This window comes from Heterocephalus glaber, unplaced genomic scaffold (genome assembly GCF_053883595.1).
Source record: "Heterocephalus glaber isolate CG9 unplaced genomic scaffold, H.glaber_assembly_v1.0 deba00001442, whole genome shotgun sequence".
Taxonomy (NCBI): domain Eukaryota; kingdom Metazoa; phylum Chordata; class Mammalia; order Rodentia; family Bathyergidae; genus Heterocephalus; species Heterocephalus glaber.
Window position 1 is genome coordinate 13,102,505 of NW_028258296.1, and position 27,377 is coordinate 13,129,881.

General features: G+C 35.4%; 1 protein-coding gene across 1 annotated transcript in view; it reads right to left on the reverse strand.

Moving 5' to 3' along the window:
* Nucleotides 1-27,377, reverse strand: part of Pigk (phosphatidylinositol glycan anchor biosynthesis class K) — a 96,759-nt gene that overhangs the window by 60,730 nt on the left and 8,652 nt on the right. The window contains exons 3-5 of the mRNA XM_004841422.3: nucleotides 25,858-25,949; nucleotides 5,238-5,373; nucleotides 2,530-2,641 (exon numbers count right to left, since the gene is read on the reverse strand). Coding sequence (XP_004841479.1) covers nucleotides 2,530-2,641; nucleotides 5,238-5,373; nucleotides 25,858-25,949 — 340 coding nt within the window. The remainder of the gene's footprint in view (nucleotides 1-2,529; nucleotides 2,642-5,237; nucleotides 5,374-25,857; nucleotides 25,950-27,377) is intronic.

Sequence of the window (27,377 nt, forward strand, 5' to 3'; positions counted from 1 at the left end):
TGCTTCCATTATTATGTCAGAAATTTATTCCACCAATACAAAGTTTCCAAATACCAGGCAAATATTTTTGGTGAGAACGGAGTTGAAGACACAAGCTGGTCCGGCGGCATGCTAGTACAGTTCACAGTGTACACGGCAGTTTCCACCTAAACACTGATGCTTTTACTGCCACTGAGAACAATCCTGTGAGAGTTGGCCAGAAGACTGGGATGTTTATTTGGCATGTGCAAAAAAGCTAGTCTGCTTGGATTCAAACATCAGCTGTGCCACTTACTGACTGTGCTACTTTAGACAAATAACAACCTATGTCTCAGGTTCCTTAGCCATAAAAAGAGAAACCTGTCAGCAAGACCATCACTAGCTTGCTTCTACAGCTCCTTTGTACCGATTTTTTAAAGGAGCCTTCTAATGGGCAGCAAAGTGGAAAAAAACTCTATTTTAGTGTCTTCCTCTGGATGTATGCAGTGCGCCCTGTGAAATCACAAGTGGTTAGTGACTATGATCACTATGCAGGGGAAATACTCCTCCCTCCCCTTAGATGCAGTCCTACAGCAGGGCACTCATTTTCATACAGAGCAACACAAACTAGATTTCAGCTTCCACTTAACTGCAAGTCAGATGCTTGTGTGCACCATGCAACCCACACAAGCATGTCCGCCAACCCTGAGTATCAGCACCTAAATCACCAATGAAATGAGTTAAGGACAATTTAGGATATTGCACAATGTATGGTACGCCTAAAGTAATTCTCAAAGAGTACCAAGAGAATCAGGAAAAGAAATGAGTAAATCCTTTAGTTTAGTACGATGACTTAAGCTGAGCTACGAAGATGTACTTCATTCTCTTTGCCAAAACCAAGAAATTTTCAGGTAAGATACAACGAAATTTTTCCTTTCTTAACTCTATTGAATTAATTTATAAAATTTACAAACAGAATTTATGAAGTTGTAAATAAGTGCAACATGATGAAGAAATGTCACTCAATAAGGGTTATTAACTATACTGCCATGTGACATCTAAAAATTATCAGCTGAATGGAAGGCCCCTTGAAAAATCTGACAATCCTTTGATGAATATTCATAACTGTAAGACAGGTACTAGTGATTAAAAAAACGAAAAACCCAATGGATGATATCTGGGAATTCCAAATATAGTGCAGGTAATAGCTACCTAAATAAGAAAATAATTAAAGTTAAATGGTATGTTAGAAACTAAGAATTAATACGAACATGTAACCAGCCAAGGAGATTAGAAGTGTCTTTGGGAGGGCAATTAGAAAATGTGTAATTCACACCAGGACACTTCTCTGGGAGAGAGGAGGAGCCATTAATAATTAATTACACTGAGGCAACAGATGGAAACTAGGACTGTCCCAGGTAACTGGAGACATAGGTCACCCGAGACTTCCAAAGGAAAGCAATGAAGGAAGTGATTCCTGAGCTAACACTAAAAAGATAAGGAATAATCAGGTAGGCAAAGCAGATTAAGAGGACATCATAATCAAAAGGAAAGGTTTAAACAAATGTTTGGAGGACAGAACAGTCAAGTGCTTTGAATAGGAAAAAGTCTGAGAACTCAGACTGACATTAAAGAAATAATAACTAAATTATAACATATATTGTGTAAAATGTATAACTAAATTATATCATGAGGCACTTGATGAAAAGATTATTACATCCCACATCTGGAGAGTATGTATACAATGCAATTTCAAGAACCTCTACCCCAGACTAAATGTGAGTTAAGGATTTCAGGACAAGTATCTACAATCAATTAATTTAAGTATCTACAATCAATTAATCCTTAAGCACACGGAAATGTGAGACTCAATCAAAAGGAAATCATTACAAAGTTTTAAGTAGAAGGACAGATTTGCAACTTCTACTAAACACTTTGCTAAGATGTCTAAAAGAGCAAAACTGAAGACAGAGATGCTGAAGCAGGACACCAGGTAAAAGGTAATAAACATTAACAAGGCAGTACTAAAAGGATAGAGACAGAAAAACAAGGAATAGCACAAAGTATTATAAGGTTGGCTATTCCTTATCCAAAATTCCTGGGAACAGAAGTGTCTTAAATTTCAGATTTTTTCAGGTTTTGGAATATTTGCTTCTATATAATGAGGTATCTGGGGGATGGGACCCAGTCAAAACACACTATTTATGTTTCACATATACCTCATACACACACCTGAATATAATCGTATATAGTATTTTTACTGTGCCTGCATTCTGACTACTGTCACACGAGGTCACATATAGAATTTTCCACTTAGGCCAAAAATGTTGGCATTCAAAGAATTGCAGATTTTGGAGCATTTCAGGTTTTAGATTTTACAGTTTGGGAAGGCTCATCCCATACCATATTCAAATATTATTTCAAGTTATTCAGTATCATAAGAATATAGAACTCCATGACAAACTATTTTAACCAAAAAAGTATTTAATGTGCTTAAAATTTCTTTCCATGGAATTTCTTTGCAAAAAGAGTTTCAGTATATATAACTACATCCCTAAATTCGCTAATTACCTGTCATATAAATAAGAATATTGCTTCTATCATCAGAAAGAAGACATTTTGACCGAGGAGTACTAGGTGGGATCCTCCCAGTTAATACCCGTAAAAAATTTTCCACAGTCACCTGAAAAAAGAGAGAGAAATCAGATGAACTAGAACCTGAAGAAACCTGAAAATTATTTTTCACTTTCAAAAACATTCCTCCTTCTTTCTCTATGTATTACTAACTATAAACTGGAATTACAACTCAATTAAAATATATTCATTAAAACATATACCTCCAAGAAACATCATTTCTATTTAAAAATGCTAAAAACAAACCAAAACCTTGGAGAAAAATAAGTTAATTATAAATTTAAAACTTTAAAGTATGCAAATTATTGCCTTTAAAATTTACCTAAAAGGTTACAATTAACTTGTCTTAATAAGCAATTCTTTGGGAAGACCCAAAATCTAAGAGTTAGTAAATAAATTTGGCAACATTATTGCAGCTAATATATAGAACTACTTAGTCAATTATAGATTAATCATGAAAAAGAAAAGGTCCAAAAACCCCCCAAATTATATACGTTTAATTGTTTAATGCATTTTGTTACTTACATTTTTGACAGGAACATCTTTAATATGTAAAAAAAATTACAACACTTAAAACCAGATCTCTAGCAGTCTAAGATTCTTTGAAGGCATAAAGTATTTTTAGTTAAAGAGAATAAAATGCAAATGTAAAGATAACATCTAAGTCATATGTTATTCCCATCAAACTTTTAAACATAAAAAAACTTCTACTCAGCTTTCTTCCTGGACTTTTCCTGAGCTCCTAGGTGCATAAATGTGTATGATTGGACAAGTGTAAGCCGTTTCCTTTACACTGTGCCCAGAGGAAAGCAAAAATAGGGCTTCCTATTGGCTAGCAAGGAAGAAAAACTTTTGATCTACTTTTTTTTTTTGGTACCGGGGATCGAACTCGGGTCCTTGCGCTTGCACAGCAGGCGGAGAAACCACTGAGCTAAATCCCCGGCCCTGATCTACTTTTTAAAATTAATTTTGTTGGTACATTTAGGTATACAATATAATGACATTCATCTGTGGAAATCTGTACCTTTATGTCACCTGTCTTGGTTCTTATTTTACCCCGCTTCCCCTGCCCTCCCTTCAACCCTTCCATCCCTCCCTATTTACAAAGATTTTGTTTCCATTTTTTCATTTTCTCATATTGATTCCTTTCCCTTCCTTCCTTTCCCCTACTCCTCCCACTTCCCCTTTGCCCCTTTCCTTCCTATTTCACATTATCTATTATACCTTTTAGTCCTTATTTACACTTTCAGTTTCTCACACCAGAAAAACTATTCAGTATTTACACGTGTGTCCTATTTATGTCACTTAAGAGTGTCACCTCAATGTGCATCCATTTAGCTATAAATGTCTCTAATTTTAAATCACTTTATGGCTGAGTAGTACTCCATTTTATTTTTTAAGAAACACATTTTCTTGATCCAGTCTCCAGTTGATGAGCAATTGGGCTGTTTCCAAGTTTTAGCTATTACAGACTGTGCTGCTATGAACATGGGTGCACATATATCACTGTGGTATGATTCTTTTAATTCTTTGGGGAAGATACCCAGCAGGGGAATAGCTGGGTCAAATGGGACTTCCAGTGCTAGTTCTTTGAGGTATCTCCATACTGACCTACATTTTAAAGACTAAACAGTTAAAAGCTAAGCACTTTGCCCACAGCAAGCTGCAAGTACTTGCTATAAAATACAGAGATTTAGTCCATGTCCTGGAGGAGCTTACACCTTAGGAAGACAGATGTTTTGTTTTGTTTTGCTTTGTTTTGTTTTTAAATACTGGAGATTGCACCCAAGGCTTTCATCCCCTGTCCTTCTTTTATTTTGAGACAAGGTCTCACTAAATTGCATGGCTGGGTTCAAACCTGCAATCCTCCTGCCTTAGCCTCCCAGAGTGGCTGGGATTACAGGAGCATCCACCGTGCCCAGCTGAAATAGATGTGCTTTTAAAATTGCTTCAAAAGAGATCTGGAAACTCAGAAGACACTGTGCTTTACTTTTGGTAGGCCTAGGAAAAGGGGAATTATTATCTAGGAAGATTTCACATTTCAAACACGGTCATAATCTATTACATTTAAAAAGAAGTTACAAAGGATGACAATTCAGCATAATGGTATTTTTAATTTAAGTTTTTTCTTTTCATAGTTATAAATGCAGAAAAATGCTGAAAGTAGTAGAAAATATAGGTTTTGTTATTCATTATAATTTTCCCACAATATATTTACCCAAAATACTAAACTCAAAATTTTAGATCAAATATAAAAAACAAATAATGTATTTCCTGTAAAAGAAAGTAGACCTGTGAAAACTCACTATAATGCTGTAATCAATATTAAGATTTTCTAGGGTTGAGGATTTAGTTCAGTGGCACTGCGCCTGCCTTGCAAGCGCAAGGTCCTGAGTTCAATCCCCAGTACCAAAAAAAAAAGGAATATTAAGATTTTCTGTCCTAGATACATATAGGAAATATTCTTGCTTTAATAGTTTTACTCACATATTATTTCCTTAATATAAACTCCAGGGACAAATTACATCAAGGCTCAGTGATAATTTTGTGCTAAGTTTAAAGAAAAAGAATGAAAATTATATTCTTCCAATGTCTTAAAGCTTAAAAATAACATTTTAAAAATGTGACTAGATTAACCAATTTACCTCATAGCTTCTATAATCCACTTCTACGTCATCTCCGTACACATTTAGTTCCATATTCTTGTGACTAAACACTGTCGCTGGTTTGGGATTTCTAGCATTGCAGGCCATATCATCAGCAAGCATCAGGACAATGTGACTAGGAGTGGGGGAAAAGCCAGCAAATATACTCTTTAAATGAAAAAGTTAAACACATAAATTTTACTTATATCACGTAGCAACTATGTTTATTCTTTTCCTCATTAAAAATAAGTGTATTTATCTTTTAACCAAAATAACTTCACTTATTTTTTTCTCCTATTTATAAGTACATGTCTGCAGTATATAACGATTGCATTCACTGAAGGGCATTGGTACATGTACATAACACAGTTCAATGCCCTTCTTTATCCTCCCTCCCTCCACTCCCTTTCATTTTTCCAGCTACATATTTAAAGGGGCCTTAATTATTTTTTCCATATTCTTGGGTAGTATAAATTTCAAAGCAGAGAAAAAAGAGCAATCTGGCATGAACCTAGCCACGTAACTCGTAAGTTATTAACTTAAATGTTTTTTTCCAAACAGAGTTTACTTTGTGCCACATAGCAAATGGAAGCTAAAGGAGTTGTACTAGCTTCCCTAAATTTTTTTTTTTTTTTAGTTTTTGAGTAGAATTTGACATTCTCAAAACTTGCAAAGTCAAGAATTGAACTTTTAGACTCGCAAGTGCTTACGCATGAAGACGTGCAATCTGTCAGCGTGGAGCATGGCACGCAGCTCCAATCACTCCTCATAAACTCCCCTCCACCTCCCAGCTGCAGCCACCATCTCTGAAGTAGCTGCTGGAACCTCTCCCTACCTGGCTTCCTGCTTCCATTTCCCCCCTCAGTTCTTTCTCCTGACAGCCTGCGGAGTGACCGTCCTTAAATATGTCAAAACTTGCCCATGTAAAGCCTTCCAATGGCTCCCAATTATGATTCGAGTAAAATCAAGACTCATAGGCGCATTTAACCTCTACCACTTCAGCCCCACACTCACATTCACTGTGTGCCTTCCACTCGGGCCTCGCTGTTCCAGAGATAAGCCAAGCTTTTCCCACGAGGGGCTACTGACAAAATTCAGACTTCCCTCTGAGCAGATACTCAAATCATTCCAATCTCACCTAAGGTCTTCTATTTCATTATGTTCTATTTTTGACAGGACATTCATGCATCTGAAATTCTATCATCTCCCACACCATTCCATTAGGATGTAAGTTCTCAGAGAACAGAGCTTTATCTGTTCTCTTTCTCACTGTATCATTCCGGGTTAGTACAGTCTAGCATATAGTCGATACTCAATAAATAATTTTAAATGAATGAAATATTTTCATCTTTGCATATAATTTCTTGAAGAGAAAATTTCAAAATCTCTCATTTCGATCCTACTATGAATCAGGAAATTATTCTACCATACACTTGGATTTCTCAAGCATAAGGAGAAAATAAATGTGGTATAAATAATTAGTTTGGCAGAAGATAGCAAGAAGAAAATGTTCTGCTGTATGTGTTCCAAATACATTCAAGTTCAAAGCTGAAACATTGTGATTTTTCTTGAAAATTGGCTAGATTTCTACTTTGAAAGTGTTCCAATCCTGCCACATTCAAATATCAGGTCTTCAGCTGATTCATATACTCACAGAACAGTAAATGTTCTTCCTCTTAAAATGGAAAGCATATCTTCTCTTATTTTTATAACTGAAGGAAATGACTCATTCATACTGTTATTAACAATCATAGAATTTTTAAATAAGACTGAACTCACATACAAATGTCAAGATAAAAATGAGTCTTCCATTAGGCTATGTTTTTTGTTCCAGGTTAATTTCATTTGAAAAAAGTAAATCATTATCTAATATACATATAATGTCAATATCAATCATAAGGAAATAATAATTTCAGCTTAAAATCATAAATTCAATCGATATTTTTCTAGAGATAATTTTAAGCCCTACTTCTGGCTCTATCTTGAACATAATATATCATAAAAATCATTATATTTGTAATAATGTAAATAAATGAGAAACAAGTCAGGAAACAATGGATTTTAAAGTTTAGAAGTAAACCACATATTCTAATTCACTGTTTCTACAAAAAAAAAAATCATTTTTTTCCTGGAGAAAAAAGAATCCTCAACTGATCCAAGTGTTAAATGTTTTACGTAATAGTACTTGAGTATATACAAGCAAGTAAGCTACTTAGGTTAATGATACTTATAAAACTATGGACTCAGGATAAAATTATAAATTAAATTTATAAATTGGGCCGGGGATTTAGCTGGGGAAAATTATAAATATGAATTTATAAATTGGGCCAGGGATTTAGCTCAGTGGTTCCGGCACCTGCCTGGAAAGTGCAAGGACCAGAGTTTGATTCTCGGTACCAAAAATAAATAAATAAATAAATAAAACTATGGACTCAGGATAAAATTATAAATCAAATTCTAACAAAACTAGCAATAACCTAAAAACAATCCCATTTGAAAGAGTGTTATTTTGCTAAAAATAAATGACTATTATTATGTCTAGTAGAAGAGCAGGACTGGTTCTACATTTAAATTTTTTCTGTGTTAATTTAATTTTTTTCTGTATTATCAAATATAATTTGATAATATAGAAAATGTCTCTTCATAAAAGTACGATGTGCAATATGCAATACTTCATGATTTCCAGCCTCTGTTTACTATTCAGGAGAATCGAATCTTACTTACACTTCACCAAGCTTTTGGCAATAAACCTTATAGCCAGTTAGATCTTACTTGTTCATTCCGTATCATGTCTTTTATTCACTTGAGTATCAGGTTAGCATCGCACTTAATAGATATCAAATGAACCATTGCTGGAGTCAAAACCAAAAAAAAAAAATTTTAATTGAAAACATACTTGTATATTTCTGTAAGTTACAGAAACAAAATGTATCTTATTAAAATTAAAACAACCCCCAAAATATAACAAATCCACATCAAATTATGATATTCTTAGTTTGGCAAGCTTATTCTAGCATGTGTGATGACTCAACTCACACTTTATTCTTTTCAAGCCCCTGAAAACCCTGATTCACACACCAAACCATGGCCTTCTCTCAACATAATAGCAAACAAAAAAATGATCTCTCAGATTGTACGGCAGGTTCAGTTACAGAGGAGTCATTTATAGGACTAATTTCTGTATTTTCAAATCATGTAAATCATAACACAAAACAACTGTGAGAATGAACATATATCTACTTCTGTGTAAGCCATATGTATTTATTAAATGTTTAATAAACACTCATGAAGGACAACTTTTTTCTTTTGGATAAAAACAAAGAAAACTGCTAATATTTTTCCTTTACCACTTTTTGGTATCTGATCTAAAATGAACAGCCTGGCCATATTTATACTGGTTTTGTAAAAAGATCTTGATCAATTTTGTTGCATGAAAATAAAATTTAAAACTTCTTGAAAAAGAAGAAGGGCCGCGGATTTAGCTCAGTGGTTTCACTGCCTGCTGCGCAAGCGCAAGGACCCGAGTTCGATCTCCAGTACCAAAAAAACAAAACAAAAAAAAACCCCCCAATTTTACAAAGATATTTAGGGAGGGGATAATCTAAATTGAATGCTTTCCTACTATTATGTTTGCCAAGCATTGTGTGTTCCAGTTAAGTCGTGCATTGTGGCAGAGAGGCCTTTCTTCATCTGCCTCCCTAAAATTCTTCCTGAACCCAATCAGGAACAGTAACCAATGAGTAAAAAATTACATCTCCAATACAAAAATAATTTTTCACTGTCCTGGACTATTAGAGTATGAAATTTCAAAAAGGATAAATTTTTACTTATAAGAGACTGGCATTATTAAAAATTTTCACCGAATGACATTCAAATAAGTTCTGTATTACTAAAAATGTTTTTAAACTGCTCCCTTACAGTCACACTATATTCCATACGCTTGCCACTACTCAGAAAATACTACCTACAGCATCTTTTGCTGTAGAGCTAGGATTACCAGGCTTATCTTCAGTAATATCATCAACCCAAGCTAGAAGAGCAGCTAAAATTAAAGCAGCAGGAAATATGAGGGTCACAGAAATCTTTGATGCCCTCCTAAACCTGGCCCTCTGGGACTCTGCCTCACAGATGTTTCTTTTACTCCGTGACACAAATTATTTAGTATACTTTACGTCTGCAGCAATGCAACGACTAATGGACCAAGAAAATGCAGCAGATCCAGCTAATCAGTAGCCTGGTGCCAAAATGGTTTACTTTTAGGCTTTTCTTCTTCCTCTTCCATGTCCTAAAGAACCTCCAAATTAATAACTCCTATCACTAATCCACTGTGAAACTATTCTTAGTAATTATCTGCTAGTGACAGACGCTGGAACATCAAGATTATTCTGAGTTACTTTCAATTTGCTAAATGTCAAACAATTAGCATTCCTAGACTCTATGATGCCAGGTATTTTGTTTTTATATTATTAAAAATAAAAACTCAAAAAGATACACTGCAGACAGACAGACGCATTATCATGCCTCCAATTTACATGTGAGTAGCTAGCTAGGTCATATATTTGAAGTCATACATGGTTCAGTATGATGAGATAATAGCTAACATTAAAGTACTCGGTATATCTAAAGCACTGTATTGATAAACAAGCACATTACATGTATTATCTCACACATTATTTCTCTGAGATATGTATTCTCATCTCTGTTTTACAGGTTTTGAAACAGAAACACATAGAAGTTAAGTAACATGCCCCAGGTCACAAAACTGGCAGTAATGGAGTCTGAATTCAATCCCAGATTTGGTCAATATGAACTTTGCTTTTAACAACTCTGCCGTTCCCTAGAACTAATGTGAACTGCCATTTTAAAAGATTTAATATGGTTTGTCTTACATTGATAGTTTAATTGACTTGGATGATTAAATACCTGAACTCATTATCTCTGTTCAGTATTTATGGTACATTTTTAGAATAAAATAGGCCCTTGAAATTCTAAATGGAACTATCTACAGACCTTAGCAAATAATCAAGTCAAAGAAAAGCACTAGAGCATATAATTTCTGCTGAAAAGTACAGTGAGGTATAACAGAAAATGTTCAATGCCCCCTTAAATATAAAAATCAGAGAGCTGAACTTCAAAGAGATACAGAGGCTAATATTCTAGATAGTATCCAATCAAGGCCTCAAAGCTCGTAACTTTTCTATCAAAGGGCATTAGAGATAGTCTCTATTCTGCTGCTAGCTCTTCTCTCATTAGCTCTTTTCAGCCATCAAGCCTACATTCTCACTCTCGTCCATCTGCCCCAGCAGTCTACATCTTAAGTCCCCACTGTTTCATCTCTACTTTCAATTACTCTCCCAATAGTTACTACTCTTCCCACAGATACCCCACCCACTCTCTTCCCTTTTTCTCTGGGGTTAAAATCAGTGGTATAGACCAGTGGTGGTGAACCTAGGATATGTGTATTACTTGTTTTTCTTTTCTTTCTTTTTTGGTACCGGGGCTTGAACTCAGATCGTTGCGCTTGCAAGGCAGATGGCAGGACCACTGAGCTAAATCCCTGGCCCCACCTTGTTTTTCTTTTAAGACAAGAGATGCTAATATAGAGTTGTTTTTTCTAATCTGAAACCTCAGTATTCAGGTTTAATTGCTGTGTTGGCATTTTGTGATAAATAAGTGGGTTTGGGGTTGCAGTTTGGGCCCTCATCTCTAAAAGGTTCGCCACCACTGGTATAGACAAATTCTCATCTCTTTTTCCCTTGTTTTCCAGTGCTTAACTGCTCACTAACAAGTTTAATGACTTACTCAAGCACATCAGATTCAAGACTTGGAATTGAAATCTGTGCATTATGTCGCTAAAATTGTAAGTTACTGTAGTTCTTGGATATTTTGGATGGCTCACAGAAAGAGTCAAACTTGGGAATGTTGCCTCAATGAGTATCACTGATCTAGTATAACCTACTTTTGCCAAAATATACAGAATCTTAAAAATCTTGATACATAGCATATAGTCTATCTAATGTCCAACCAGTATGTGCAGTCTTTCATACATTCTCATGTTTAACAGAAACTTCACTTTTGTTATTTTTTCCAATAATGATCTGCACTGATATATAGTCAATCTCCCTAACTCAATTACTTTTATGGTAAGTATTTTGGAATCTTGCTAAGCAAAAACAGATTTTAACAGTCTATATGTAATCACTTTAGAGTGCTGCAAGCAATTTCCTAGGATTGGACCACACACCTGAATTCTACATTTTATCTCAGAAATACATGCAAACATCATTAGAATGCCTTCTCTGGTACATTTCTATTCTCAAAAGACAAGAAAATCAAAAGATCTTAGCTTTCTCTAGGCATTAGGCAAGATGCTAAAACATACTCTTTTCATTAACAACTCGGATGTCACATTTCTTCTGAGGTATCACTTGTTTTTTAAAAATCTATGTGGCAAAAGATAAAATACAGAGAAACAACACTGGTGGTGAAGAGTGCACTGTGACTGCTCTGTTCCTTAACTGGATCATTAAACTCACCTCGGATGCATATTACAAGGGAATAATATAAAGTGGGAACTGTCACAGGAAGTAATTAACCGGAAGACATTAATACATCTCAACTAAATGTAATTCAACTAGATAGATAAATAGATATAAAGATATATAGATTTTGGGGGGGAGGTACTGGGGATCAAACTCAGGTCCTTGCGCTTCTGAGGCAGGCGGCGGAACCACTGAGCTAAATCCCCGGCCCAACAATATATTTTTTAAAAAGCAATACAATGATGCTCATGGGCAGGAACATGATTTAACCATTTTATATTAAAGTGTCCAGGCCCTTACTATAAAATCCATGTTATTCATTTTGGATTCCACATTTTAATAAGATTACACAAAAATAAGATTAAAGGTTATATTAAAAATGGAAACTAGATAAGATTACAGAACTAACTATTATACCACATTTAAAGAGAGTGTAAGAGAAAACTGGTTTAGGCTGAGAAATACGGAATAATACGGTAGAACTTCTATGAAGGCCCCTGAACACAGAATTTTAATAGACAACCAAATTAAGAATAAAAGAGAAGACAGAGTTCTAGATAAAGAACTGTTCAAATTTCTTCCAGCTATAACATGGAAGTACTGATGACTAATACTTAAAGTTTACCCACAAGAAAGTAGACACAATAGGAGCAGAGCATGGGATGGTGACAGGCACCCTCCTGGGGCCCTTGCAGATACTTAATTTTCACTAAATCACAACTATCCTATGAAGACCAACTATTGTCTCCATTCCGAAAATAAACAAATTCATTTGTCCAAAGTTGCACAGCTAGTAACCAGAAGAGTTGAGATTTATATACGAAGAACTCAAAGAACACAAAAAATACCCGCAACAACAAATGAGCAAATGAACTGAACAGAGAATTCTCAAATGAAGTACAAGAGCCAATAAGTATATGACAAAAATGTTTAACATCTTTAGCCATTAGGAAAATGCAAATCAAAACAATGTTAAGATTCCATCTCACCCCAGTCAGAACAGCAATTATCAAGAACACAGAGGCCTGGGTTTTGCCTCCTGCTGCGCAAGTGGAAGGACCCGAGTTGGATCCCTGGTACCAAAAAAAAAAAAAAAACCCACGAAAAACAATGAATGCTGGGAGGACTGGGAGAAGGAACCCTCCTACAGCATCAGTTTGGAATGTAAACTAATATAACCGCCATGGAAATCAGTATGACGATTCCTCAAAAAACCAAAAATAGATATATCACATTTAAAGGGAGCAAAATGAGAAATAGATATACCATTTAATCCAGCTATACCACTCCTTGGCATTTTCCCCAGAGAACTAAAGACAGCATACTATAGTGATACATGCAGACCCATGTTTGTAATGCCACATAAAAGCTAAGCTGTGGAAACAGATGAATGGATAAGGAGAATGTGGTATACATACACAATTGAGTTGTTCAGCCATAAAAAAAATAAAATCATGTCTTCTGCAGAAAAGTGCATGGAACTGAAGACCATCACGTTAAGCAAAATAAGTCAGTCCCAGAAAATGAAATATCACATATTTTCTCTTCCAGGAGCAGTATGAAAATAAAACAAACAAGTAAATAAATGACAGGTGACAGGAAACTAGAAGGGTAGACTTCTAGCTGGGGAAGGGAATCAGGTGGGAGGGGGTGGGTAAAAAGGGGATAAAAAAATCAAACTATGCTGTATGCATGTACTAATATACCAAAATGAATCTCATTACTCTATATCACTAATATACACCAATAAAAATAAAGAAATAAAAAATATAACTAGAAAATTTTCATGCTTCATAACTAAACAATATACCTTAATATAATTCCTGAGTCAAGAATTCACAATGGAAACAAAATATTTGAATTAAATGATAAAATTATGGCTGGAGATTTAGCTAAGCGGTTCTGCAGCTTACCTTGCAAGCGCAAGGTCCTGAGTTCAATCCCCAGTACCCGAACAAAAAAAAAATGATAAAACTATAACTTCCCAAAACTGTTGGAATGTAGCTAATCCACAGCTGCAGGAGCACTTACTGACTTACGTGTACTTATTACGGAAAAAAGGGGAAGATTAAACTAGTGTCTATGCATCCACCCCAAAATGGTTTTAAAACAATAAGACCTTTTAGGTCCACAAAAAAATAGAAGAATGAAAACATAAAGATAAGAGCAGAAATTAATAAAATATACAATAAATATATTATAGCTTAGGGGTTGGTTCTTTGAAAGACTAATAAAATTAATAATCCCTGGTGAAACTAAGAAAAAGAGAATAGCACAAAAAAGTTTTGAGAATAAAAAGAAATGTGTCCTTAAATATCCCACAGAGATTAAAAATGGTAACAGGAATAACTTCATGAAAACAATTTATATGAGATAAAGATTTTCCTGAAAAATACACAACTCCTAAAAACTGAAAAACAGAAAGTCAGAATCTCACACTAATGAAGGATACTTAATCAAAGTATGTTATATGCATGCATCAACGTACCAAAACAAATCTCATTATTCTATATTACTCATATGCACCAATTAAAAGAAAAAGAAACTTCCCGAAATTTCATTATAATAAAATCTGACCAACAATGCTTGGAGAATGAGAAATTTGACTTCAATTCTCTTTCAACTGAAACCCAGTATGGACTATGCTTCGTCACCACCTGCACCACCTCCCCCATCATCCGTGTCACTCCCACCTCGGTACCATCTGCATGCTTAGGCCATGGCCTTCAATGAGTAGAGAAATTTCTGTATGCAGTTATACATCAAGTGGCTGAAGGGCAGCAGAAATTATGGGCAGGCACAGCGTGACCTTTATGAGAACAAGAGAACCCTAGTAAGTCATTACCACTCCACCAAGAAGCCCTCATGAGAGCAGGGAAGCTGGACTCAGAAGTGCTGGATTGAAAGTGGCAGGGCACTTTACAGTTCTGACCTAGACAGAGTAAGCCTCAGTGTACTTCCTCTCCAGGACTTCAGTATAGCTGCACTGAGAGCTCCATGTCAGGAGGATCATTTCATATCCACTACTCCCAGCTTTGTACCTGAAGCACTGAGAATTGCATTTGGAGTGTACTGAAGTAGACTTCAGTTTCTTTACATGATTTTTGCATTCAACTTAAGATTCCTTCATATTGTTATATATGTTAAATATAATACTTTTTTAAATTTCCCTGTGTAATATATAAGCAATAACAAAAATTTTTAAATGTAATTCTTTCATAACTTTATTTTAAAAAAAAACTAAATTAGTGTGGCTTAAATGAACCAGCCAGCTCCTATAGGAATCACACAGAAAAACATGCTACTTCTTAGACACAACCCAAACATAGAAACTTTTTAAAAAATTTACTGAGAAATGTAAGAAGTTTGGAATTAATACAGTAGTAAGAAGATGTGAAGCAACTTATGATGTTGCTCTTGTGGAGGAAGGTGTCCATGGTCTTTACTGGCCTTTTGATGAAGGTGCACCTCCATCCGCCCACACTGCTGATGATTAGTTAAGTCTTGCAATAATTAAGTTTCATGAACAACTTGATTGTTGTATGGCTGCTCAGCATATTGGAGGCCTCAGGAGAACTCCAGTTCTTACTGTTCTAGCACTGCTGGAAGGTGGAAAGAAATTTGAAGATACAGTACAGTTCAAAAGACAAAAGCAACATGAAGCCTTTAACATCGAGAAACTTGTATATTTGGAAAAGCATCATGCTAAAACATTTTTGTGTTGCACATCCAGTGATCACAGAAACAATTGTTGTAGTCAATAAAACTGGGGAGCATAATGCTGTTACCTTAAAAGTAGAACTTGAGACAGGACCTAATTTGTCACATGTGTCAGTCAACAAGGTAGGCTGGTGGATAAGCCTGATGAAGCTTTCGTAGGAATAACTGAAAAGAAGTTTTACCAGGGCACAAACGACAAAACTTCTATGTTTGGGTTATGATCGACCTATTGGGACACTTAGCAAAAGATTCTTGTTGTTCACCATTTAAAATGTGCTTGTCCTTTATTTATGCCTGCTGACCTTTCCTGAAATCATGAGTATTGGATTATGTCTTCTTTAAATCTATTCCAGTGCCAGAATCTTATCGATACATAAGAAATTTAGATAAACTGAGCACCAAAATACTCAATATAATCCTTATATGTTTTCAGTGTTGTATAGTAGTAAAACTAGCACCTATGAACACTCCAGATCTTATGCGATCTATCCCTTTAGTCAGTTCAAATACAGAAATGAGGACTACTTGCCTACTCCCTTCACGTTCCCCTCTCCTACATTCACACCACTATACAGCAGGCTTCAGCGACCTTTGATTCTTGCGGGACTTTTTTACCCAGTCTTACAATGATTATGTAATGTCTTTCTATAAATCTTCCTTTCTGCTGTCATGGAAAACTTTCACTTTGAAAACCTACATTGTACAGAAGTAAGTCTTCAATATCTTCAGGCAAAAAATCTTTACAGATGTTTGCTTTGAGGTATAATTTAACAGGGGAGGCCTAAAAAGAATGGCTATTATCCTACTCATGAACAGAAAATGAAGAACACACTCTTTATAGTCAATATTTTTATAAGTACTTTATTATCGTAGCTAAAACAACTTCCAAGCATAAAATTTGGGGGGTTTATGTTTTTCTATTGGAAAGTGCTTACCAGCTATTACTTTTGTCTTTAGCATATTTTTCTCCTTTCCCAGCCCCTTTTGCAAAAACAAGGGGGTTTTTGATACTGAATTAAGCAGACACCTAATATTTTATACATCTTTTAACCTATGTAATTTAGTATTTGAAGGTGATAATTTGTTTTATTATACAATTGATTATTCATGATGTATATTAATGTTAGTTCAACCATGTATTTATACTTACTAGTGATGTGGGGTTATAGTTCCGTGGGAGAAATAATTTGCAGTGTTCACTACTTTCTAAAAACCTAATATGAACTCTAAGCAGCTAAATAAATATTGAAATTAAAAAAGAATATGTAAACTACTTTCTTGAGTATAATCTACCACACAGAACTCTTTACCAACATATCAAAGCTAACACTTGAATATCTATTTTCATTAAGCATAATGATACAGGCAGAATTAGATGAAAAACAGGAAATATGCTTGGCTTCGTCTGAAAAGAAACTGAAATACATTTATACAGAATATTCTCTTTAAAAGATTTTATTTGACCATTCTTTGCTTCTTTTCTTTAGAAGTCCTGTATGGCTGAGCAAAACTGAAAGTTGAGTTGAATTATGTTCTCATTAGTATGGGTTTCACTTACTAAAGTAACAGATCGGAATGTCATGATTTGAAGTGCTGCACATGGATATAGCTCCAAATGTAAGTTAATGGATGAGTGTAAGGATTTAACATCAGGTGCCTTTTAATGGACGAAGCAACCTCCCACTCATTCTCAGGCCAAATTCGTGGAAACCAGTAACATAAAACTCTGTGAAATATTTTTTCTCCAAAGAATTCAAGTTACACTCATAAATGTCAATGTCTTTTTTCAATACACCTAAAAAGTTTCAGATGTAATATGACAGAAAAAAATATTTTCTCAACTGTCCATTAAAAGTCCTCAGAACTTTCCTGGAAATAACTGTTACTGTCACCACTTTCTGTGGTGAAATGTCAAGTTGCCTCTAGCTGATTCTGAGGTGACTCCCACTGCCACCACCCAAGCACTTAAGCTCTTTACTGAGTGCCACAGTCTACTCCCTTATCATGTTCTCCTCTGTGTCCCCATTTCAGTTGAAATTAGACAAACTGGCAAATGTAAACAGCAAAGGCTTTCAACATGGGCAACTGCCAGAATTTAGTTTCTTTCTCAAATCAAAGAGTTTGTAGATGACAGTATGTCACACGTGTGTGTGTGTGTGTGTGTGTGTGTGTGTGTGTGCGTGCACACGATCTACCCAAGCTATTCTCTTTGGTCCTTCAAGAGACAAATTAGGGATGGCAGAATAAAACTCTCATTGGTTAGAATATCCACTTTGGCTTTAAAGACTCATGGCCACTAGACTTGGTATCTTATATAGCAACTCCACAGACATGTTGAGAACAAGCCCCGTGACAAGAATCGTCACACTCAGAGAGGCCCACAGATATGGTTTTCTCCTTGGGTTTTTATCATTTATTTATCCCAGTTTAGTTACAATCACCAAATTAATAAGGGAGTATCTTTACGGAAAGTGTCTGCCTAGTCAGAAAGTAAACAAAAGACAATTCTTACAACAGAAGGAAAGGGCTCTGCTACCTCATTAACAAACCTGAGTGTTTATTCTAGTTAGGCTTTTTTTTATTAATACATATTTACAGTACACAATGATTACATTCATCAAAGGAAGTTGGTACATCTTTTAGTTGCAAGGAATCACCAAAGCTAGTTCACGTAAGGAAGCTAAGTATAAAAATGGTACACAATTTTGTAGAAATTTAAGGACTGAAGCTTGGCCTGGGTATGTAGCTCAGTGGTAGAGCACTTACTTAGCATGCAGGAGCTCAGGGTTCAATCTGAAGCACCAGAAAAATAAATAAATAAAAATAAAAACAGGACATCAAAAAGGAGGCCTTACAAAGATTACAATTCAGACAGTCTGGATATAAACATAAGTCTCCCAGGTTTTTCCTGTTTCTTTCTCTGCTTCCTACTGACATACTCCTCCTGCCTAGTAATGGCTCACATTACAAACATCTTACGTCAGACAGCAATAAGAAAATTGATATTCAACATCACTAAATTAATGCCAAGTCAATTAATACTAGACCAATGTGACTGAAGTAATTAAAAACCACAATAGGCTAACTTGAGGAACTGTATAATGAAGCAAGGGGAAAGGAAACTCAGAATCACTGCTGAGCAAGCCATCCAACCACATTCACCCCACTTAGCTGTTGTTTCCTCATCTTATACACGAGGAAACTAAAGCTCCAAGAGACTAATTTGTCCAAGATGAGAAAATAATAGTGCCTTTCTCAGGCCACTCCCATTTACTGAAGGCCTGGTGATAACAGTATAAAACAAAACATGTAAATATGAACCTCAAGCACAGCAAGGATTTGCCTTACATGACAACAGGTAGAATTCTCAGTGACATGAAGGTCTTTCTTCCCCTATTGACTGTTCTGGATTCCTCTAACCTGTCTGATTTCTCACTCTCTTTAGTCTGTGCCAAATGCTAAATTTAGAGATCATCATGGTGAGACACTAGAGGCAAAGAGGAGCTATAAGCTGACTTATCTCATATATACCTTTATGCTATCTCATATGTCCCTTGTGTTGCTTCTTTGTAGTTTGGTAGTAACCTGATGGTCTGGCCTAACTCAGTAACGTAACAGTACTTTAACTACAGTCCTCCGACACCAGAGCCTGTATTCCCACACACCATGTTAACTGCCTCCCATCTACGTTGTGATAGCCTTACGTTTGCACAATCCTTAGATGCTCTTGAATTTTAAACTTATAATTTATCTAAAAATAAATAATTAAAGCAACTTAACAAGCCCATCACAAATACTCAGGAAACCAAGTTACTACATATTGGGACATAAATACAGGATGTAAAATGTCAATAGGTTCGCTCTACTAGCAGTACCAAAATGAAAATAAAAGTAATTTGCGGAGTCATCTTCAAATTGAAAGACATGGACAGCTGTACAGGAAGCTTCTTATAGGAGGAAGCTCTTGACAGGCTCTTTCAGTTTTGGTGAAGTTACTAGGGTACTGTTTCTAATAGTGAAGCAAGTGTATTAAATTCTTATGCAAACATCAACTTCTTAAGGTCTACTAGCATTTATCATTATTTTTAATTAATTGCTTCCACTTATCCTTTTTTATTATTTCATTTATTTGTACTAATGAATTGAGCAATACGGTATAATATAATCATTATACCAAGGTTATAGTATTATGTCTGTCATTATGAAGTTGCTGACCTTAAATATCACTTCAGCTCTTAAGAGCACGTTTTTCTCCTGCATAAAATAAAGAATTTCTCTGGATTATTAATTTTGAGGCCTTGAAAGACAATTTTTATCCCCAGATATTCAAATTTGAAAATATTCAGATTTGAAAACTTATCACTGTTTGTAGATTTTATAGCCATCGAAAAAAGAATGTATAGTCAAATTATTAAAATAAAGTTCAGCAATTTGTTAGAACAAAAGCCAAACTGCACGCATAGCAACGGAAGTTAGAAAATTTATCATTCATAATAAAAAAAAAAAAAAGATTCAAAAATTCTAACCAAAGATATTTATGGAAAAAGTTACAAATTATACAAATTAACTGAATGCAATCACACATCTAATTAAATGGAGATATACTTTATTCACAAATGGAAAGATTCAATACCCCAAAGACGCTCCCTCTCTCTAAATTAATCTATAAACTCACTATAATGCAAATCAGAATCCTAGCAGGGTTTTTGAGAACTTGACAAACTAATTTTAACATTAATGCCCAAGAGCTGGTGGTGTAACTCCAGAGTACAGCACTTGCCTAGTAGACATAAAGCCCTGAGTTCTAGCTCCAGCATCACAACAACAACAACAAAAGTTAATACAGAAGAACCAGACCCAAGAATAGCCAGTTTTTAAGAGTGGAGGCAAGAAAATGAGCTCACCAGATTTGATAGTAATTAAGACATTGTAGTATATATTAGTGAAGGAACAGGATCTCTCCAACATCCTATTTACAACTCCATAAAGATATTTCCCTTATCCCCCATAAAACCTCTCCATGGTCTTAGTCTTGCAAATTGTTCCTACTCATTCTCTAAACACAAGAGCCTGAAGGTAGTGGCCAAGATGTTCCTTTCACCTTTGTCACGATCCTCTTCCTTACAGCTCATTCCAATTTCTTAACCATATGAAACGTTTTTCTGTTTAAGATATTATACTCTACTCCACCAGAAACTTCATGGAGCATCCCAGATCAGTTGCCAATGTGAAACAAAAGGGAAAGACTGTTCAGAATATATAGGTATCCAAACACTATTATTTATATTTTAATGAATAATATGAGAAAAAAACACTGTTGGTAAGTGACAGGAGAAGAGAGAAAGAACATTCCAAAGGTATGAGTTAAAATTACTTCAACAATAACTATGATAGTATATTGCAAATTATTTACAAAACAAATTTATATTATTCTAATCCTTTTATTCATCAAAATAGAAGGTAAAACGTATTTTCAATATATTAAAAATATAAAATTCGTGGTAGGATAAATTTTCAAACTATATATTTAATTGTTTAAAACTTTTTATAAATAGTAATGGCTTTTAAAAACTCAATCAATTAGGAAAAAAACAGAATACTCTATGAAGTTCTACTCAGTGAAACAAAATATACACAGGTAGAACAGACCATTCTAAGTGTTCTAGAGGAAAGAAATGGTCAAAATAGAAATGAAAATGACCAGATATTAAACAGCAGCTGTCAAAACAAATCAACAAATTGAACATAGTGAATTGGAATTTAAAAAGCAGTACTTAAAGACCAAAGGCTGGCTGAAAATTCTGGATTTGTTAGATAGATAACAGAATCACTGTAGGTTCTTAATCGTGGCAGTGAAAAGATGAAAGCAGTTGTCTGAGAAAGAGAACTCTAACAGCTGTGTGTAGGATGAGCTGGAAGGGGAACAAGACGGGCAGGAGTAAACAGCTACAAAGCTGCTAAAGTACAGACACGCATGCGCAGGTTGATTATCCCTTATCTGAAATGCTTGGAACCAGTGTTCCAGACTTCAGATTTTTGCTGATTTTGAACTACTGTAACACATGCGATAAGATATTTGGGGATAGGACCCAAGTTTAAACAAGACTTATTTATGTTTCACATACACTTTACACATATCACCTGAAGGTAATTTAGGTAATTATACAATATTTTTGATACACATGCATTCTGACTACAATCTATCCTATCAGGTGTGGAATTTTCCTCTTGAGATGTCATGTTAGCACATGAAAAAGTTTCAGAGTCCTTCAGATTTGCGGATTAGGGATGTTCAACCTATAGTACAGATATAAAAGCATGTGGAAATAAAATGCTCTACCTTTGACAAGACCAAATCTACAGCAGTATGAAGACAGTCAAGTCATATTACCAATCCGACTTAAAGATCAACCAAAGCAAATAATGATCTTTTTTCAATTTACACAAACATTACTAGAACTCACATACTGTCTAAATAGCTCCTACATTTAAGTTTTATTACCTGTGGGGAAAATTTAAGAAATGAGGGATGAAAGGGAAAAAGTGCATCCCGAGGAAACCCAAATGGTAGCAAAGTAGGGAATAGGTAAGATTGAATTTATCTTGGCCAAGACTCCTCTTGACTTGTCTAGTAAAAAGAAATCAATTTAAAATGCCCTAGGGAAGGGCTGGGGATTTAGCTCAGTGGCACCGCTCCTGCCTTACAAGCGCAAGGTCCTGAGTTCCATCCCTAGTGCTGGGGAGAAAAAAAATGAAATGCCCTACTGAGACCTTCGCACCACAGATGCACAAAGTAGGAGTTATGAAATAGTTTATAAAACTGACCACAGCACTTTGGCTCAGTGAGACTTGAGAAACATGACTAAAAGAGAACACAAACAATCAGCACACATCAATGCCTCCTGTCCAGTCTGGATCAATGAAGCTCCAATTAATCAGGGGTCTCTAGCAGACCATTCATTCACTAAACTCTGTGCAACAAACCAAAGAATGCACTCTGAGCAAAACAGCATCATACCCAGCCTTGAAGAAATGAAACCAGCACACACAAGAAAGTGCAATTACAGAAACATAAATGTTACTTATACAAGAAGAACCAAGAAGGCTTTAGGGAATGCATGGATTGAATATATTAAACATCAGAAAACTAGAATGGAGGGAGAAAGAAAGAGCTGTAGCTGTAGGACAGAGGGAGGGAATGGAGAGAAGCCAGCGCAGGCCAGAACAAAAAGGGGCTGGTTGAGGCTTAAGCAACTGCCATGATCAGCATGGCGGGTTTGAAACTGGACTGCAGAAAGCCTTCCCTGGGTAACGGGATCAGAAATATGAACTTTATTCTGCAGAGACCAAAAGTTTCTGAATGACAAGAGATGAAAAATTAAAGGCTTAAATTAGAAATATTAGTCTCATAATGACTGGAATATGGAATAAAGGTAAAATAGTTTAAGGCAGACTCAGAAAAGCTACCAGATTGAATTATAGAAACAGGCAGTTTACTGGACAGGAATGATTACATAAAAATTCTCATCTACCCAACTTATAGTAGAGCTAAATCATATTTTAAGAAAAACTATATTTTATTCCATGAACTTATTTTCATGCAGTTAGAAAAGAAAGGGGAAAACGATCTCACCCATTCTAACACTAAAATGCCCTTATTTCCCAAAACAAACATGAGGTGGGAACTGTAAATCTGTGTTCCCTAAGTCAGCCTCAGTTCCCAGGTGCAGTGGTAGCATGAGCGTCATAATTCTATAGTTAAAAATATGCATATTTTCATAGCACTCCTATTCATAACTAAACCACTTTAACCAGTGCTCAAGAAAACTCATCTGTTCAAGTACTGGAGGAAAACTGGCTATGTTGTACTGGATGGAAGACAATACCCTACTATAATTTATACACTGTGTAAGAAACCGTTGAGAGGTGTTTTGGCTCAATTTTTGCTTCACATACAGAATTTAGAACCTATTCTTTGCTTACTGCCTCTTTTCTTTTTTATCTTAATTACATTAAGCATACTGGAGGTAGCAAAACAGGGTACCAGAAGTATAGATGATCATTTCAGGCATGGTAAATAACTCAGCAGGGCAGGAGTATGTGAAATACAAACAGAAGACCAGAGGAAAATCAGAACAACACTAGGGTATAACTGCTGTGGCCTTTCCGCCCTGTGAATACTATGTCATGTATTGCAGTAAAGGATTTGGGACAAGAACTAATTTCTTATTGAAGCACAGGGAAAATTTCAATGAAAATATTTTGCATTTCAATGTAATGATAAAATGCTCCTTTGAAAACAAAAGAAATCCACAACACTACTTTGCAATTTTTATTAAATGTAGTAACTAATCATTTCCGTCAGGATCATTTTTAGATTAAGACAGAAGTCATAATACTGTTTCAACTTGAAAACGTTCCATACTGTATAAAACAAACTCAAGCTGTACTTTGAAATTCTAGTTTTAAAACTGAAAACTACACTTAATGATTTTAAATTTCAAACGGTTATTTCATAACATTTTATTATTTTCTGACTAAAGTTTCCCTATAATTGTATTTTTATACTCAATTCCAGGCAAGAGATAAATGATACAATCACCAACAACAGGAACATTTACCAACTAGGCGCAAACCAAAACATAATCTTTTGTATTGATTTCTATTTGTTAAATAATTAATAGTTTAATTCTCCAACTGTTTAAATCTCCAATTCACATTCCAGAACAATGACTTCATCAAGCAGAAATTTAGACAAGCAATCATTTGAAACAGAAATAAGCCTTTAAAGAAAATTATTTAGAAGCCTAGGGACAAACCTAATGAACATAACATACAAAATAACACCACTTACCACTAGCTTCTATTTCTAAAAGGATGCTCCAAATCTTAAACCATGGAAAGGCATCCTAATGATTGACTCATAGAGCAGATGACAATTTATTTACAGAGTGAAAACTACTTCCAAAGCACACATAGTGATTCTCTGAAGGACACAGGAGTAACAGCTATTACGGAAGAAACGACTAACCACATAAGACCTGTGACCAACTGACAGACGACCGGAATTATACCCGTATCTTCAGTGCAACAAATCAACCTCTTTCTCAGACTTAATGTAATTTTTTAAACAAAAATATTATCTAGCTCCCTAATTTCCAGATGAAATACAAGAATTAAATTACAGTTTTGTCCGTTTCTCAGGCCAAAATGATTTATTTACATAGAATGTAACTGCTTCCTCAGTCATGTGCTGCTTCCTTTCCGCTCCTGCAACATTTTATTCATATCTCTATTTGTTTTTACTGCAAGAATTTGAACTCTGCAAAGAAGGTATTATCAGCACCATGTCACAGATGGGAAAGCGTGCTTAGTATGGTGAAGTGATTTGCCCAAAATCACCACTAAAGCCACGGTGCAAACTCGCCCCTCACCACAAAGCTCTCTCCACACTACCTCACAGCTGCTAAATGAATCAAACCTACATAACTGAATTCACTGCAGTTTCTTGCTATCGCCATTTTGGTAGCAGCAAAAACAAATCTATCATAGATAAGTCAAATGTAAAGGACATGATCTGGCGGAGATGTAGGGCTGCTGCCCAGTATCTGAACTCTCTTCTCACATGTGGGCAATTTCCCCCTTTATTCGTCTTCATTGATGGCAGAGCCTGGCTCCCTACATAGAAACTAACGATGCCACCTGCTCATTCTTCAGTTATCTGTACCACGGACATGGGCACTTAACCTAGGTTCTGACGCTTTGACATCCCCACTAAGGACTCTATAAGAACTAGAAGCAGTACGAAGTCAGAGCAGCAAAGGCTGAATTCAGGTAGCAGGAGGAAGCAGCAACATTAAGATTCCAAAGGCAGCGGTGCCAAAGAAGCAGCTTGCAGCCACATTATTTGTCTCCATGCTGGTTTCAGGTTATCACTCTAGCTCTGTGTTTTCTGCTCTCTAGTCTTTCTTTTCCTTTTCAAGGCCACAGCCTTCCCAGGAATTTGGAGAACTGTTCCACAGGCTTCCCGAATGTCCCTCTTAGACCTGAATCAGTCAAAATTGCCCTCTCTTGCTGCAGTTAAAAACCATAAGGCATTTAATAAACAATACTAAACAAACATACTTTATCAAATGTTTTTACTTCGGTATTTGATTGTTCTTTTACATAATCTGTCACTGGGGTCTTAGGTGACACCTATTTGATACCTGCTAGTATCCTCTAATGACAAAAAGGAAAAAAAAGACTTCAAATTAGGGTTCTCTACTTTTTCATAAGCAACACAAACAAATATTATAACAGTCATCCAATGATCATCTTACTGAGGTTCAAAATAAAACTTTATTAAGATTTCTTACCTGTCAGGTATACCCAGCCTCTTGACACTTCTATAAACAGAAAGAGTATTTGCAACATGTCGATAATTAAACCAGAATCGGGATGTACAAACCTAAAGTATTAAAACAAAAATATGATTTTTATAAGTCACAATACGCTATGGAGTTACAGACTTATTTTTCTTGAAATATGACATAGAAATTCCTTCAGAGTTTCAGACTTAAACACAGCAAAGAACATAAAGAACTATCGATAAAATCAAGCTCTGTAAAGAGAAGCCTTCATAACTAATATTAACTACGAAAGACCACCTTCAGAGAAAACAAATTTAGGGGGAACTTAATCAATACTGGACCGATTTACTCTCAATTTCTTTGATTCTGTAATGTTCCTATTTCTAAAAGAGTATATTCTTTAGACTCAAAGACAATCCCCATAAACTAGAGAAGAAAACTAGCCACTCTGAGCTATATAATATCCATTTCACTCTTGTTTTCTTAGTTGTGAGAAATGTAGGACACAGACTAAAACATAACTTGCAAAACAGCTTTATATGTACATAAAAAATACACTATAAACCTATCAAACTGAACAGAAAACTAGGAACAATTTTAACCAAATTTTACATTTAAAAAAAGATTGCTAAAAATAATATCAAAGGTGCTAGGAAAATCTGACTTTCTGCTTTAAAAGTTAGTTTACGGGAAAGCCCTTGGGTAAACGGAAAGTGGGATCATGGGTAGGATGCCCACCGAGCACCCTCCTGCCTCAAACTGCTGCCTGTGTTCCAGCAGTTAGATGACAATTCCGAGACAGTATAAACACTCTTGTCTCTGCCAAACAAAAAGGAACTAGATGTTCTTTTATTAAAGTGAGTTTTCATTCCAGAATCCAATAAGGAAAAGATTAAAATTTTGAGCCACATAAAAATATAAAACTTCACGTCAAAAATAATATAAATCCTAACAAAGGAAAAGCTCAAAAAAATAAAAGTCTGATTACCTTAATTATAACTCAATAGGAAAAAAGCACTAAGTTTAAATGAGGAAAGGGTAAGAATAAGTACATCATAACAAAAGTGTTAAAAATGGACAAAAAGCCAGGTGTGGTGGTGCAGACCCATAATCCCAGCACTTTGGGAGGCTGAGGCAGGAGGCCCACAAGTTCAAGCCCAGCCTAGGCAACTTAACAACAGCCTGTAAAATAAAACAAAACAGGACTATGAAACTCTTAAAATTGCTCACTCAACCTCACAAATACTTTCAAAACTACATATCAGATTGATAAATATAAAACGTCTGACAATTCATCCTATTGTCAGAGGTATAGGGAAATAAGCATAATACTCATAGCTTACTGATAAAAATGTAAATTAAGGCCAGGGATTTAGCTCAGTGGTTCCACCTCCTGCCTCGCAAGCACAGGGTCCCGAGTTCGATCCCCAGTACCCCCCCAAAAAATGTTAATTAATATAAACCTTCTAAGAAGATAATTTGCAATACATATCAAGTTTGGAAAAATAGCTGTCTTTCTTCATTTA